The sequence below is a fragment of the Eubalaena glacialis genome, chromosome 4, assembly GCF_028564815.1.
Source record: "Eubalaena glacialis isolate mEubGla1 chromosome 4, mEubGla1.1.hap2.+ XY, whole genome shotgun sequence".
Taxonomy (NCBI): domain Eukaryota; kingdom Metazoa; phylum Chordata; class Mammalia; order Artiodactyla; family Balaenidae; genus Eubalaena; species Eubalaena glacialis.
The window spans coordinates 125,087,092-125,104,253 of NC_083719.1; the positions used below are offsets into that span (position 1 = coordinate 125,087,092).

The 17,162-nt window shown below is 40.1% G+C and overlaps 1 protein-coding gene across 1 annotated transcript; it reads right to left on the minus strand.

The window, feature by feature from the left end:
- Positions 1 to 1,683: 1,683 nt before the first annotated feature.
- On the minus strand, positions 1,684 to 11,248 carry SPINK1 (serine peptidase inhibitor Kazal type 1). The gene is made up of 5 exons (XM_061188980.1): positions 11,194 to 11,248; positions 9,444 to 9,475; positions 7,854 to 7,960; positions 4,783 to 4,836; positions 1,684 to 1,888 (listed from the first exon to the last, which is right to left on the minus strand). The coding sequence occupies exons 1-5, from the start codon at positions 11,246 to 11,248 to the stop codon at positions 1,684 to 1,686; spliced, it is 453 nt and encodes a 150-aa protein (XP_061044963.1).
- Between the last annotated feature and the right edge of the window lie 5,914 nt (positions 11,249 to 17,162).

The window sequence follows — 17,162 nt, forward strand, 5'->3', positions numbered from 1 at the left end:
AATCAGAGCGCCTGATTTTAACCATTATACTATATGCTTTTCTACTGAACCCAAATCAATCTCCCTTTAATCCCTGCACAATTATTCTAAATTCTACCCTTTGGAGTCAACAAGAACATGTTTATTCCTCTTCCTCATTCATTTATGTAACAAAAAGAATATTAATTGAGTACCTCCTAGATGTTGGGTACTGTCTTCCAGCCTGTAATACAGCAATAAAAAAAGAACAAAGTTTCTGCTTTCATGGTGTTAACATTCTCCCCCTTAAATTGTTTGAAAAGACTCACCAGATTTCTAAGGGTTTTCCTTTCCTCAAACGAAAGCTTCCTACTTCTTTCAACCATCTATCATAGGAAAAAGTTTCAAATTCTTATCTATCATGGTTATCTGTCTCCTCTAAACATATTCCAGTTGTAAATATCTTTTTAAAAAATGAACCAACCAGACATGAACACAGTAATCCCCATGCTTTCTGATGGTTCTGTTAAAAATAAGGCAACATGGCCCCAAATGAAGTTGCTTATGCTGAGACCCACGCCACCAAACCAAGACTTAACTGAATTATAGTTTCCATTCCGAGAAATGGAATCTTAAACTAGTAGATCAGAAATCGCCTAACCAGCATTAGTTAAATAATCTGCCTGCTAGACCCCTGCCATCCCCTAAAGGAAAGTGACTTTGCAATAACCAACCTGCTTTTTGTCTAGTAACTTCCTTGTCTCCCCTCCTTTCTGGCTGTAAATGCCATTTTGCACTGACCCTTGGAGCTCCTTCCTGTCTGCTAGTTTGGATGCTGCCCGATTTGAATCAATTTTTGCTCAAACTTAAAATTTTTAATACGCCTCAGTCTGGGCTTCCCTGGTGGCGCAGTGGTTGAGAATCTGCCTGCCAATGCAGGGGACAAGGGTTCGAGCCCTGGTCTGGGAAGATCCCACATGCCGCGGAGCAGCTGTGCTCGTGAGCCACAATTGCTGAGCCTGCGCGTCTGGAGCCTGTGCTCCGCAACAAGAGAGGCCGCGATAGTGAGAGGCCCGCGCACCGCGGTGAAGAGTGGCCCCCGCTTGCCGCAACTGGAGAAAGCCCTCGCACAGAAACGAAGACCCAACACAGCCAAAAATAAATAAATAAATAAAGAAAAGAAAAAATATGCCTCAGTTTATCTTTTCACAGGTCTGGTGACAGAAGAGGGAACCCAAGGAGACCCTCGACAGCCCTCAGGGGGACGAGAAACAGCAGTGAAGGTACCTGCAGAGCCCCTTGAGTCGCGGCTTTCTCGCCGCCTCTGGAGGTGGTGGGTAAATTCACTCCAATCCTCCATCCATGCCTTGTGTGTTAAGAACTTTAAGACTTTGAGCATTTTTTACCCCCTGGCCTGGGTTCTGTAACTGGCCGGAGTTGGGATACGACGGACATACAGACCGGACTGTTTCCGGTGATGGACGGGACCGACTCCGAAACTAGACCGGGTCCCGGGTCAGAATTGGTCCGACTTGGTCCGACTTACGCTGAACTGGTCCGGAGTGACGCCTCGGGTGAATAAAATTTTGCTTGAAGGCTGAATGAGCAGGTTAAGCTTACCAAAGATAAACATGAATTACAATGGCCGCAATGGAGAACTTTGAACCTAGACAAGATTATTCATGTATGACGCGCCCTGGAGAAAATGGAGTCTCAGCCAAGCGCTCACCATGAAGGGTAGAGGGAAAACCCACTGGGACACCCCACTGTCTCTGGAACCCACAGACAGGATTCAGGGAAATCCTGCAGGAGCCGGCCAAGGGTAAGAATCCTTACCGAAGTCAGCTGGCCCATCTCTGTTTCTCTCTGTGGTGCCTGGTCGAGAGAGGAAGGTAAAATTTCATTTTGTCCCTTCCTTTCCAAATCCAGACTGGCGGGAAAAACATTTATGAGATTTTAATGTTACCGAACACAAGATCCTGTGCCCATCACACAGGCTAAATAAACCAAAATGTCGGAGTCTGGAGCAGAGGAAGGCTTAATACAGGACCAAGCAAGGAGAATGGGGTGGCTCATGCTCAAAAACCCCCGAACTCCCCGATGCTTCTCAGGGAGAAATTTTTATAGGTAAAATTTGGGATGAGGCCTATAGGGGGTGTGACTTTCTACAGATTGGTTGTTGGTGAGGTAACAGGGAGGTGCTCCAGGAATCTTGTGCTCAGCCTGAAGTTACCGTCCTCCACCTGGGTGGGGGCTTTAGTTCCTGCAGAAGAACTCAAAGATACTGTTAAGTATATCCCTTGAGGGGGAATGAGTTCGCGGCTTTAATCACTGCACTATAGTTTCTTGATCGCTCCGCCTTTGTTTCTGCATTCTCTTACTTTCCTGATCACGAACTGTTTGAATGTGCTCTTTGGAACTCAGGGAAGGTCTAGGAGGCTGAAGCCCTCTTCCTGCAAGCAAGAAATGGGGGACAGGGAAAGGATTTGTACCCAGGAGGGCCCCACAGGATCCGGCTCAGTTTCAGATCCTTGAATTGTGTGACTTGTGAATTTGCTTTCAGGTACCATTGGTTGTCCATCCTTTCTTTCCCAGGGGCAGCTATTGCCTCTTGTTTGTCTTATTTTGGGTCCTGAGAACTTGGCTTGGCAACAGTTTGGGGGCATGGCCAGGCAGAAATGTGGGTTGCCTAAGTTTATTAACAGGTCAGAAAGAGAGCAGAACCATTAAAGGCAGACAATCTGGGTTTATGTATTGTCTCTGCCTGTAATCTCCAAACCTCTTCTCTCCAGGCCTGTAATATGGTCCAATTAGACACGAAAATTTCTAGCATTCAATGTTTAAATCCATTTACTGTGTCCAAGTTCCTTAAGCTTAGCGTTGTCCTTGAAATGTCCTCTAGCATCACAGACAAGATGCTGGAAGCCATCTTGCATTCATAACTTACCTGAACTGTGAGGTGGTGGTTTGGCTGAGTCACTTGGTAGACCACAGCATCCCCTAGTGGTCAGATTTAAACCTCAAGTCTTGTATATTCTGAATATCACAAGAAATTAACCTAACCCTTAGAGTGTCAGGCAACTGTGTTTTGCATGTGTGGCACAGATTTTATTGGCTACCTTTGGTTCAGTGGGTGATGTATTCTCCACTATTTATCAGGGAACCTGATGCATCTCAGGTTCATTTAACCCTCTACCCACTTCTCCATTCTGGGCTGCTTCTTTGTATGAGTTTAGGAATTCAAGCTGCTTCTCCTTCTCTTTTTTTGTGATTATAGATACTTTTCCACTTTTTTAAAATCTTTTTTATTTTTTTATTTTTGGCTGTGTTGGGTCTTCGTTTCTGTGCGAGGGCTTTCTCTAGTTGTGGCAAGCGGGGGCCACTCTTCATCGTGGTGCGCGGGCCTCTCACCGTGGCGACCTCTCTTGTTGAGGAGCACAGGCTCCAGACGCGCAGGCTCAGTAATTGTGGCTCACTGGCCCAGTTGCTCTGCGGCATGTGGGATTTGCCCAGACCAGGGCTCGAACCTGTGTCCCCTGCATTGGCAGGCAGATTCTCAACCACTGCGCCACCAGGGAAGCCCAACTTTTCTACTTTTGAGGCACTTCGTTATTTCTACCTTATTTGCTGTCCCTGACTATAAACACATAGGCCATTTAATATGAGAATGTTACCTAAAGTTCCTGTGAAAGAAATCGGGAAGGAATAGTCCACCTGGGGTGATTGTGGTTTAGACTAGGAAGCATTAGATTTGGAGTCAGCCCTGAATTAAAAGCCTAACTTTGCCACCTTATTTGCTGGTGATATTAGTCAAGTTACTTAACTTTTCTAAGTTTACTCACAAGATAAGGATAACCTTACAGGGTTATTGTGGCTCATATGTAAAGCAAAGTGAACTACACAGCGGCCTCACGATCAGTTCATCTGGTCTGTAGTCCCTTCCTTCCATGGCAAATCATCTCTTGGGGATGGTTTGGTGGTAAAAGTTAGTTCACAATGAGGTCTTAGTTCTTCTTTGGTTATCTCAGCACAAACCTGTCAGACCCAAAGAAGCAGATCTCCAAGTCAAGGCTGAGATATAGTCCTCAGGCTACCAGGGAAAATGGGGAGCTCTACATCACTGCTACTCACCTCAGTAACTAGTAGGGAATGGCCTCTGCTGGGGGAGAATTAAGGCTGAATGCAGAGGCTCCTCCACTGCATAGTTGAGAAAATGTAGCTTTTTTGGTTTCCTCAATGATTCAGAGCCTCTTTGAAAAAGTCGTGTCTCACCTGAAATCTGCTATGTGAGATATATGGAAAATCTTAAGACTAAACTCTGTTTTACCAGACAGGCAGCATTTCAAAATCATATGCCTCTGTACCTAGACTAGTGCCAGGCACAATAGATGCTCAGTTACATCCCAAGGAACTCTAAAGGAATTATTTCAGTCGGTGAAAGGTGATGGGCAACATGTTTCTGGACTGAGAGTTTTCCAACTGTTTCTTAAAATGCTAGTCTAGTCCTCATGGGATTACATGTATTCATGATCGATCATGTCCTGTCACTTAATATCTGCAATCGCATTTCCTGAGACAGAGTCTTCAGAATGTGAGGAAGATGGGGAAGGAAAAAGCATGAAGGAAACCCTGTCCAAAATTACAGGATTGCTGTATTTTGTAAAACTTGGTTTATTCTGAGTTTGCCTCCATCCTCCGTCCCCAGTATAATCAAACGTGCCTTTGAGGAAAAAGCATATGGGAGCAACAGGAAGTGTTTAGATGCATTTTATTCAGCAATCAGGCCAGCCACCGCATTATAGTGTTCTTTTGGGATTTCAGAACCTTGGTTTTCGGCAAGGCCCAGACTTTTGAATGAGGACAGGAATCTGGTGTTTCCTATAGAAGAGATTGGGGGAAAAAAATCAGCTTAAACTTTGCTGATAAAACGTGACAATGGGAGACAAACAAGGAAAAAATATCAGCTTTATTTAAAATAGAGAGGTTTGAGATTCATTTCCATTTCTATTTCTCTTATTCATTTACTCATTCGCTTATTCGTTAACTCCTCAAATATTGATTGAGAACTATAACATACCTTAAGGATACAACAAAAGGGAAAAATGTCCGTCCTTACAGAGTTTACAGATGTAGCAGGGCGTTATAAAAAGCTTCTGAAATTAATCTTTAATCCATTGTTGCTTCTTTTCCTTCTGACGTCATTGTCCTAGCCACCAGGTCTCCATCTTAGCTGGTGCCTGGGCTCCTTCAGGACATTCTAATTGATTGATCCTTTGCCTTAGAACTCTGGGGATTCTCATCTGTGAGATCTTGCAAAAGGAAATTATATCCTTGTCCCATATGATAGCTGCTTTAGTTAGCATCTAGACAGAGCCCACGGATTGGCTTATTTTCCATAGCTGTGCTGTTCACTATCCCATATAACTATTTAAATTTAAATCAGTTAAAGTTAAGTATTATTAAAAATCCAGGCTTTCAGTTATAGTAGCCACATTTTAAGTGCTGGTACCATGGCTAGAGGCCTCCATATTGGACAGCATTTCTGTCATTGCAGAAAGTTCTACAGGAGAATACTAGTCTATAGAGAAGAATTTGCCAGTATAGATTTCCTAAGAAGACATACAGGAATTAGAAAAAAAGTTCTTACTGAATATATCTGCTAAGCACTTAATGATCAAGGAGATGCAAGCCCTTGTTTGTCTACCCATCTCAAAGCTCAACAACTGAGGTCAGAGCCTGGCTCTAGTTAACCATACAATGTATTTGTTTGGGGCTTTTAATGGGCAGTAGAGGAAAGGCAAAATGGTACATTTGAAAATATGTTGCATTTGAAAAAGACACATTTTCTCTCTAGACCCGTTTTCTTATCAGAGAAATATAGGAAGAGAAGTTACATTTTCTGGCGTTCAAATGTTGCTCCCATATTTACATAATTTTAAAAGAATAGAAAGAGCAGGTAGGACTGGTAGGTTTTAAAGTCTAAGGAAACAGGGTGTCCCAGCTCTATGCTCATATGTTCCCAATGGTTCACTCTAAATACTGGGCCTTTTGATCTTGGCACTTGGAAATTGCCCAAGTTTCAAGGCTGTTGTGTTGCGTTCTCCTCCCCTTGGATGGAAATATGATGTTTGACCTTAATGCCAAGAACACAGGCCGTGAGAAAATTAACAAGTGGTTTCAAGTTCATTTTACAAGTCTTTAATGTGGAAATTTTTTTGAAAAAGCAGAACATCCAATGTTTTGGGCCTAAAACTTCAGGATATTAGATGTTTCTCCCTGGGGACCTATTTCCACAATCCTTGTTAAATACTGAGAATTTTCTGAAATGACTTAAAGCAGACCAAGAAGAGGGTGCATGGTACAAGGAATTAGAGATGTGGAATGCATGCAGTCATTTGAACCTAAATCAAAGTCTTAATACCACATCAGTTCCAAAATAACAGAGTTTTCTGGGTCGCTTGCGGAATCTCTTTTATTTGTTTTGATCATTCTACACCTTTATTTAACCTGGAGCGCTTTTGTGATGCTATGAAAATGCAAAGTCCAGTTTAAATGACGCCCTTTTCATGAATCCTTTCTTGACCCTTTCAGTAAGAAGCAATCTGTATTTTTCCTTCACTCCTGTAGCATGTTGCTCACACCTCATTTGATGGCATTTGTCACAAGTTACAAGAAGCTACCTTATTTGTGCTGTTTTCTTTTAGTTATATCCACTAGGAAAGCAGAGGAGACTAGCACAATGCCTGGCACATAAGTGTTCAGCAGCTGAATAAGACAGAAAATCTGTGGCAAATTTATTTCTCTGAGTACCTGAGTCTAATTCCCATCACCTACCCACCTACAATCAGTTCAGAAACTCCACTGAGGCTAGGTCTCACATCCATAAATAAAGTATTACATAAAGTGTTACAAAAACATGGTTTTGGTCACCTAATCTATATAATTCATATTTGCATACTTTAGGGCTTTAGTGAACACAATCATTGCTATCACCAAGAATGAATTTTTAAGTATAATGGTATTTTGGGTATGTGGTCTTTAAAAAATCCAGACTATCTCTTGTTCGCTATAAAAGGTTGTGTTTTTTTCATAGAAGTGATTTTTTTTTTAATTAATTGAAAGAAACATTCAAACACTTGCCTTCCTCTAGCCCATTGTCCTTTCTTTAACACCTTTTATACAGCACCATGTTATTAATTCCTTTCTCACTTCTGTTCAGTTTTTTCTTCATCTTGAAATGCCTCTCTCTCCTTCTTTATGTCCTAGAGAAAACCTCAAACTTTTCCAAATCCTAGCAGGCACAATTAGTTCTTTTTAATTTTGTGCTCTCAGAGCACTTTGCTTATACTACCATTGACCACACTGTGTTAGCGTTGAGTGTAAGCAAACTGGGAGACAAAACATGTTGGATTTTCTTCTGGATCTCACAAATATTTAGTCTAGTACCTGACTTTAAAGTATAGTGGAAAGAGCAAGGATTTTGTACCAGATCTGCCACTCATGGCTGGGTGATCTTGAGCAAGTTATTTAAACTAACTGAGTCTCAATTTCTTCATGGGTATAATAAGCTTAGTATTATTTACCTCATAGAGTCATTGTGAATATTAAGTGCCTCGCACAATGCTTGACATAATAAATACTACTTTCTATCATAATACACACACACACACACACACACACACACATGCACACCTCTATATATAATCATAACATATATAATAAGGAGAAAAAGAAATCAAGAATTGTTTGGGGGAAAACTAGGTATTTTGTTTCTCTCATGGTGAGATTAATGTTATTGGTATATTCTTTGAGGCTTAAAAGGATAATATATGTAAAAATTTGAAGACTTCTAGCTTAAAACATATATTTTAAAAGAAATTCAAGTTTGTACTCACTTATTTTCAATACATAACATGCATTCATTAGAATAAGTAACTCCATCCGTCCCACAGACAGGGCTATAAATCTTGGGACATCCACTCACTTCATTTGTACATTTAGCCTAAAAATGGAATGAAACAGAATCATTTCCCATCATTTTTCATTCTTTGAATTTATAGCAAAGTCTCTAAAATCTCCCTGGAGTTGATCGGCTTAAAGATGGAAGCATGATTGTGATTGGGAGAGTGATACTAAGTGTTCCAAGAGGAAGAATCCAAAATTTGGAGTCAGAAAACCTGGTTTTAAGTAATGCCTCTGCTATCTGCAAGCTGTGTGACATTGGTAAATCTCTTGGTGTCTCTGAACCACAGTCACTTCATTTGCAAAGTGGAAATGATGTTGTTTCCCTACCTATCTCATCATGGCGTTGTGAGGTTTGAAAAAAGTGAGTGAGATAATGTTCAAATTTACAATTACTACCTGTGCTGGCTCTCTCAGGTCAGCCACACCTTGGGACATGTTCTTCCTTGCACACGGTAGTCCTGTCACGCTGGTCTTCTCTAAGTCAATTAAAGACACGCGGTGCCTTCTACCCTTGGGGTTTTTGCACAGCCTGTTTTCTCTACTGTCAGTAAGAACTAGTAATTATCAAATGACTTTCACAGGGCAGACACTGTCCTAAGTGCTTTTCATGTATTATTATATTTAAACTCTACAACTATCCTATGAACTTTTTATTATACTCTTCTTCTGGTAAAGACAATGAGGCACAAAGAGATTGAATCACCCAAGGCCACACACCTAATAATTACTGGATCCAGGATTTAAACCCAGTCAATCTAGGTCCTGAGCTTTAGCTCTTAACCACTTTACTCCCCTACTTCTCCCTTTGCTAACACTCATTTATCCTTCAGGGCTGAAAATAAATCTCACTGACTTAGTGCACCTTCCCTGATTTAACTAGGCTAGGTTTCTAATGGAACCAGAACTTCTTTACAACACATCACCAATGTAGTAATTTATTTACTTATACACTTTTGGTTTGCCATCGGCCTTCCCACTAAATATAAATGTAACGAGAAGAGGGACACTTCTTCCTCTGGTCGCCAAATTTACTGAAATTTACATTATAAGTACAAGAAAAACTGGAAAAGTTAGATATAGAATATTTTTCTAGAGGAAGAGCCTAGTTTATTATTATTATTTGCTCATTATAAATTAGAGCTCCACCTTGTTGATGAAGAGAACTTTATGCCAACATGGTCAAACTGGCTGTAAGGAGGAAGGGCTGCTTGGAGTGATGTTTAGAAGGTTTCCACTTAAAATTCTTGTCCTACCAGATAGCCCTAGTATATATAAAAACTCCTTCACAGCAAGCATAATATGACTACAGAGAAATTGCCTATGTATCAGTGAATTTGTCCTTCACCATAAGCGCCTGTGGCGGAACTACAATTACTGTCCACATTTAATGGGTTAAGTCTTGCCAGCATTCATACTCCTCATATTAACTTCAGGCTAAATTGAAAGGTGAGTTAGACTACGCTTTGGGTGGAACAAACAGTCTTAGCCCCAGAAATAAAAATTAACAAAATTGTCTTTACCTCTCTTTCCAGGAAGTTAGCTCTAGTACTACCTAGAAAACATAAATCAGACATGTCAAGTTGGGTCATGAATGGGAGAAGCCTGATGTATTCTCATTCAGAATTTTCTGCTTCCATTTAAGTCTGTGACTTCTCTGCTTCCTCTTCCACCACCCACCCCTTCTTATTACCATTTTTTTTCAAGTATATCTCATTGGTGTCCATTCACTCCCTGCCTGCTGAAACCTCAAAAAAATTAAGCAAAAATTTGATTAGGATCAAAGTATCTCAATTTGATATTTAAGACAAGTTGACCTATTTCCTTGAAAATAGAAATGATGTACTTACTGCTTCAAATGTGGCAGGCACAGAGCAAATACCTTCTGAACGCTCACTGACATTCTAGTAACAACCAGATTGTTGATCTCACAGTGATGTAGGAAATATAAGTATCTTTATCTCAGTTCATAGATAAAGATATGGAAAGTTTCTATAACTAGCTGTGAACACTAGCAATTACCAGGTCTACTGATGAAAAACTAACTTTTGCACTTACATGTAAGTCTTCTTTTGTAAGCAATGTTTTAAAAAAAATGGAGCTCTTTTGACAGTTTACCTTCAGTTCCCAAAGAGCTCCTTCTCTCCATTGCATTATACTGACTATTAGTTCAATTCACATTTCTTGAATTTACAGGTAGATACTTAAAATTGCCATGCTGCATTCTCTAGAAAATAGCAGGTCTTGCTGACATCGTGTAGGAGATGGTGATTGTGGGTGAGCTCACCGCAGGGAAGGAGAACTAATTTGATAGTATCCAGAGGAAGAAATGTTGGTGAGATTTGATTTTGATACTAACAATCTCTGAGGTCATCTAAAGGAAGTAGTTCTTCCTACCTAAATGTATTGAAAAGTAGTGAGACACTTAGGGGCTTGGAGAAGAAGGCCCCTGGAATAGTCAGAACTTGATGCGGTGAGAGTCCCACTGAATTTTAGAATCTAGTTGAGTCTAAAATTTAATGAGCAGGTGGTCACCACAGGCATCTATATGTATTAATTAATATGCATGAGAAGGGGAAAAGGGACCACTGCTCCCATAAATATTTAGCAAATACAACAAATAGTATTGTTCCTTTTCTTCGCAAAGTGCTGGTTTGGCTGTCAGTAGGTTTCTTTGCTAGATCTGATAAAAAGTTAAAAGTGTTAACCATCTCCAAAGACGAAAAGGAAGCTGATGCCAATTCCAGGGGTTCAGATCATCTGTCAACATTATTAAGACAGTCTGAAGATATAAACATACCGTCTATTCAAGAGGAATATTTTTTCTAGAAATACTCTGTAGGTCAAAAATAAAAATTTTAATCAAACTCTGCCCTTATACTGGAATAACTGGAAATCATTGTTACCTATTTATGCAATTCCATGAAAACATAAAATTTGTAAATTGGCCTTAAACATTTACAGAGTTAGAAGTGTACTTGATATTGAAATAATCCCTTCTTTTTTCTACCATATCTCTGACAAAGAGTCAGCCTCATTACCTGGGGAAAACCATTTCATGTCTGGGCAGTTCTCACTAGTAAAATTGTTTTCCTGTGTTATGTTAAAATCCCTCTTTCTATATATAATTCTCATCCACTGTTCTTATTTCATCTCATTGGGACCCAAAGATCTGTCCAAGAGTAGACTCTAAGTCTAGAAAGTAATGTGGTCAGTAAAGCAACAGGTCAAAAAGGTTTTACTTAAATCAGAAAAATATGCAAAGCCACCTACCAGATAAACTCAACAGGACCAAGGCAGTGAGAAGAAAGATGCTGGCTACCTTCATGGCTGGAGTGCTGGCTCCAGAGCTCAGTCAAAAACTGAACTCAACTTACCACTTCTCTCTAGAATCCTGGGACTGGAAGTTTCATACAGGCAGGATGGTATCCCAGTCTCCACCTACTGCCCTTTGTCACAGATCTCCTTGGTTATTGATTGACTCCATAGCATAGCCTGGCCCCCAGGTTTGGGGCACAGCACCAGTGTTAAGAAAGGTGAGAGGAATGCCGTGGGCCTAAAATGTGCAAGGTAAAGACTGTCAGGAAGAGATGACTAGTGGTTAGTTTGTTGGTTCTTGCCCTAACTTCCTCTGTGACTATGGAGAGGCCCTTCCTTTCTCAAGCCCTGGTTTTCTCATCTGTAAGGTGAACTCCAAGGTCTTTGTACTCTGTAGTTCTGGGTGTATGAACAGGTGTGAATATCTAAAAAACTCCCTTCATTCTTTCTTCCTTTTCTTCAGCTTTTCCATTTTTTATTTTCTCTCTTTTCTCTTTTTTTCTGTCACCCATTCACAAAGCCTAAAGTAGCTGAGAGAGGGACAGGGTAGAGGTAGGGAGGACTCAGTTCCCTAAGGTGTGTGTGTGCTCCAAGGTAGAGTGGGCTCACCAGAGACCCTTACCAGCTCTTTGTCCTTGGACAAGTAGTTCACTTTCACTGAGCTTCAGTATATTCATCTGAGAACAGAAATAATAATAGTACCTACCTCAAAGTGTTGGTCTTTCATTTTAAAATATGCATTGTGTCTGTCATGTGTGGTTTGGGGAGACAATTCTCAATTATCTCTCATGTTTCTGCATGTCTCATGGGTAGAGACACTGCCTGTGTTTCAAACAACTTTTTCAAGAGGGTTTGTATAACAAACAGCCTTGGGAGGTGGAATACTGTCTCTCTCTGGAGTAAAGGGGACGTTTGTTTACCGTTGGGTGTAATAAGATAGTATCTTTCACCAGGGTGAAGTTTAGGCAGGCATAGTGCCCTTTTTAAAAGATTAGGGATTTTGGGGGGCTTCCCTGGTGGTGCAGTGGTTAAGAATCTGCCTGCCAGTGCAGGGGACACGGGTTTGAGCCCTGCTCTGGGAAGATCCCACATGCCGCAGAGCAACTAAGCCCACGCGCCACAACTACTGAGCCTGCTCTCTAGAGCCCACGAACCACAACTACTGAAGCCAGTCTGTCTAGAGCCCGTGCTCTGCAACAAGAGAAGCCGCCGCGATGAGAAGCCCCCGCACCGCAACGAAGAGTAGCCCCCACTTGCTGCAACCAGAGAAAGCCCGCACACAGCAATGAAGACCCAATGCAACCAAAAATTAAAAAAATAATAATAATAAAAATAAACTAAAAAAAATTAAAAGATTAGGGATTTTTTTTAACATCTTTATTGGAGTATAATTGCTTTACAATCGTCTGTTAGTTTCTGCTTTATAACAAAGTGAATCAGTTATACATATGCATATATCCCCATATCTCTTCCCTCTTGCATCTCCCTCCCTCCCACCCTCCCTATCCCACCCCTCTAGGTGGTCACAAAGCACCAAGCTGATCTCCCTGTGCTATGCAGCTGCTTCCCACTAGCTATCTATTTTACATTTGGTAGTGTATATTGGAAGAATCAACATTGTGAAAATGACTGTACTACCCAAAGCAATCTACAGATTCAATGCAATTCCTATCAAATTACCATGGGCATTTTTCACAGAACTAGAACAAAAAAGTTCACAATTTGTATGGAAACACAAAAGACCCCAAATAGCCAAAGCAATCTTGAGAAAGAAAAATGGAGCTGGAGGAATCAGACTCCCTGACTTCAGACTATACTACAAAGCTACAGTAATGAAGACAGTATGGTACTGGCACAAAAACAGAAATATAGATCAATGGAACAGGATAGAAAGCCCAGAGATAAACCCATGCACATATGGTCACCTTATCTTTGATAAAGAAGGCAAGAATATAAAATGGAGAAAAGGCAGCCTCTTCAATAAGTGGTGCTGGGAAAACTGGACAGCTACATGTAAAAGAATGAAATTAGAACACTCCCTAACACCATACACAAAAATAAACTCAAAATGGACTAAAGACCTAAATGTAAGGCCAGACACTCTCAGACTCTTAGAGGAAAACATAGGCAGAACACTCTATGACATAAATCACAGCAAGATCCTTTTTGACCCACCTCCTAGAGAAATGGAAATAAAAACAAAAATAAACAAATGGGACCTAATGAAACTTAAAAGCTTTTGCACAGCAAAGGAAACCATCAACAAGACAAAAAGACAACCCTCAGAATAGTAGAAAATATTTGCAAATGAAGCAACTGACAAAGGATTAATCTCCAAAATTTACAAGCAGCTCATGCAGCTCAATATCAAAAAAACAACCCAATCCAAAAACGGGCAGAATACCTAAATAGACATTTCTCCAAAGAAGATATACAGATTGCCAACAAACACATGAAAGAATGCTCAACATCATTAATCATTAGGGAAATGCAAATCAAAACTACAATGAGATATCATCTCACACCGGTCAGGATGGCCATCATCAAAAAATCTACAAACAATAAATGCTGTAGAGGGTGTGGAGAAAAGGGAGCCCTCCTGCACTGTTGGTGGGAATGTAAATTGATACAGCCACTATGGAGAACAGTATGGAGGTTCCTTAAACAACTAAAAATAGAACTACCATACGACCCAGCAATCCCACTACTGGGCATATACCCTGAGAAAACCATAATTCAAAAGAGTCATGTACCACAATGTTCACTGCGGCTCTATTTACAAGATTAGGGATTTTTAAAAGCTTGGCATCCTTCCCTTGTAACACACTGTGCTTTCTGTGCAGGTACCCTTGGCCCTCTTTGTGTCACCCTATGGAGGCTGGGCCTGGGGAACCAGAGCAAATGCTGGCAGTCTGGCTATTGCTATTGAATGATTATATCTCTTTTCTCTGAGTCAGGAGTCTGTGTCTTCTGCCAGCATCTCTTTAACTGTGGCAGGCTAACATGTCAGCCTCCAAGAATAGGGTATAATCTTAGACCCTCCCAGGTCTTGATGTATGTCAAGAACTGTACTCATCTATGTGGATGGATCAGTGAGTGAAAATGACAGCCCCTGTCCTCATGGAGCTTCCATTGCATTTAAGTTGGGGGAGACAGGCAATAAAAAAGTAATCAAATAATTATAAAGTATATCAGATTATAATAAATATTATGGAGAAAAAGAATAGAGAAGATAAACCTAGAGGTTTGGGGAGGTAGTTATCACAGATTGGTCAGAGAATGCCTTGCTGATTGACATTTGAACAGAAACATGGAGGAAGTGAGGAATTGAATCGTGCAAATATCCAAGAACATGCACTCCAGACAGAGGGAATAGAAAGTGCAAAGTCTGCGAGGCAGAAACTTGCCGATGTGTTTGAGAAACATCCAAGATGACCGTCTGGCTGGAGCAAAGTGGTAGAGAGAAACATAGGCAGTAAGATAAAGGAAATAGTGGGGGCCTGGATAATGAAGAGCCATGTAGGCCATAGTAAGGACTTTGGTTTTTAACCAACGGAAAGCCATTGGAGAGCTATGGCAGAAGAATGACATGATATGACATTCCTTCTAAAAGGTTTCTGTGCTCTATGAGAATAAACTATAAGGCAACAACAGCAGCAAAAAAATCCTAATGTTAGGCTATTATAATAGTCCAACCAAGAGATGATGGTGAAAGTGGAAGAAAGAGGTTGATTTTATAGTTGAGGTGAATTAATACATATAAAGCTTTTAGAACAGTTTCTGGCACATGGTAAACATTTAGAAATATTACCCATCACTATTATTTTTATTGGTGTTATTTTTTCAGTATTTAAAATGTTGTTCCATCTAACCAGAAGGCTCCTCTTTACCCTTACACAAAAATGAACTCTTCCTAAGTCTTTAAAATTCACTTTGAATGCTGTTTCTTATTGGAAAACTTCCTCAGCTCATTCTGAGTTTCCATGGTATCTCGAACATGCTTGAATATAACACATAATACACTGTTGAAACTGTTTGTGTATATAACTAGCTCCCTCATCTTCCACTGATGCTTCAACCTTTACCATTCTAGCTTCCTCCATCTTGTTTAGGTCACCAATTCAGGTTGATGAATTCCATAAACATTCTTTCAGAGCACATGACCTCTAATTCTTCAAACTTGATCAAATGCGGTATAATCTCTTTTCTTGGGTTTCATGACTCCACAGTCTCCTACATTTCCTCATACCTTCTTCATCCTCACGTCATCTCCATCCTCTCTGTTGACACTTCCTCCTCAAATGAGTGAAGACTTGGTGTTTCTCAAGTATTGGTCCTGGGTCCTAGTCCTTCCTCACTTTTCAATTTCTGTAGGTGAGCTCATTTATCCACATTATTTAAATTATATATATTTCTCAAATATGTATCTCTTTCCTATATCTCTCCTCTGATCTTCATACCAAATATTAAGTGCCTTCTTGACAATTTTGGACATCCTATAGGCACTTCAAATTTAATGTTCTATACTACTGTTTTAATCATTTACCACAAATATTTGTCTCTTCAGTCTCCTCATAGCTTCTTTTCCTTCCAACTGGTTGGGCAAGTCAAAACCTAAGTGTTCTCCTTGATGCCTCCTTCTGCCCTTACCATGCACCATCTTCCACTCTTAATTCATTGCCAAGTTCTCTTCTTGACTCTGTGTCCAAAATAGCCTCAATTCTGGACACTTCTCATTACCTTACACTGTCATACCTAAGATGATGCCATCATTTCCACTTTGACTTTCTGAAATTTCCTTTAGATAGTTTCCCAACAACATCTACCATTATTTCATCCTCAAAGCTACTCACCATAGAACAGTTCAATGATCTTTATAGAGTGTAAATGTGATCATGCCGCTCTCCAGTTTCCCATTGTTCAAAATCCCCAGGAAGGATTGATTTGAATGATATGCCTCCTTTCTACCTCTCTCACTTTATCCCCCACCATTTTCCTCCTTGTTCAATCTGTTAAGCTACATTGGACTTTTCTCTGTTCCCTCATAACAGAGGGGGAGAAAAAGCATCTAGCTTTTAACGCTCAAGATTCAGGCTAAATTTTCTCATGGAGCTGCTTTTCTGAGTCTTCCCTAATTCTCTTCTGCATCTAGATTAAGCTTTGCTATTTTATCATTTCATGATACCCTGTATAGCACTTAACTTTTATTCTATAGCTGTTTGTATGATTATTCTGTAATATCTCTTCACCTTTAGGGAGCAGAGTTGGTTTTTTTGTTTACTGTAGTAGCAGCAACGTACCTGGAAAATAGTAGGTTCTAAATAAATATTTACTGAAAACGTGAATTAAGTAGTACATGTATATACTGATTTTCTTGAAGACCCAGATTTATGCCTTGTTCATTTCTGTGTCTCCAGTGCCTGACATAGAGTAGTCATTCATTGGTTTCTTCAGTCTTTTATTTATTCAACTATTGTTATAATCAAATATTCATAGAGCCCTACTGTTTGAAAGCTCTGGTGCCTGAGTGCTAGGGAAATGCATATCATTTCTGCCTTCATGGAGTTTAGGCTAAGCATTTATAGATATAGTTTGAATGAGTAGAGTTTTATTCTTCACTCATTTCAAATCATAATTTTATCTCAAATCATAATTTAAATAGTAGTTTTGTTGCCAATAGGAAGTTTCCAGTAGCCACTGTAAAGGGTGGGGAGCAGTTAATATTTGAGAAAAGGGATTTTTCTTTGGTTTCACAAGTAGTCTGAGGAGAGGGAATTGGATCCTGGGGCAGGAACTCTTTAGATAATAATAGCAGCAGTGAAATATTCAGATTTAGACCCATCTGATGCCAAAGCCCGGGCTCTTTCCAAAACAGTGATTACTAAACATTTGGACTGTGGACCTAAAGTAAAAAGTAAATTTTG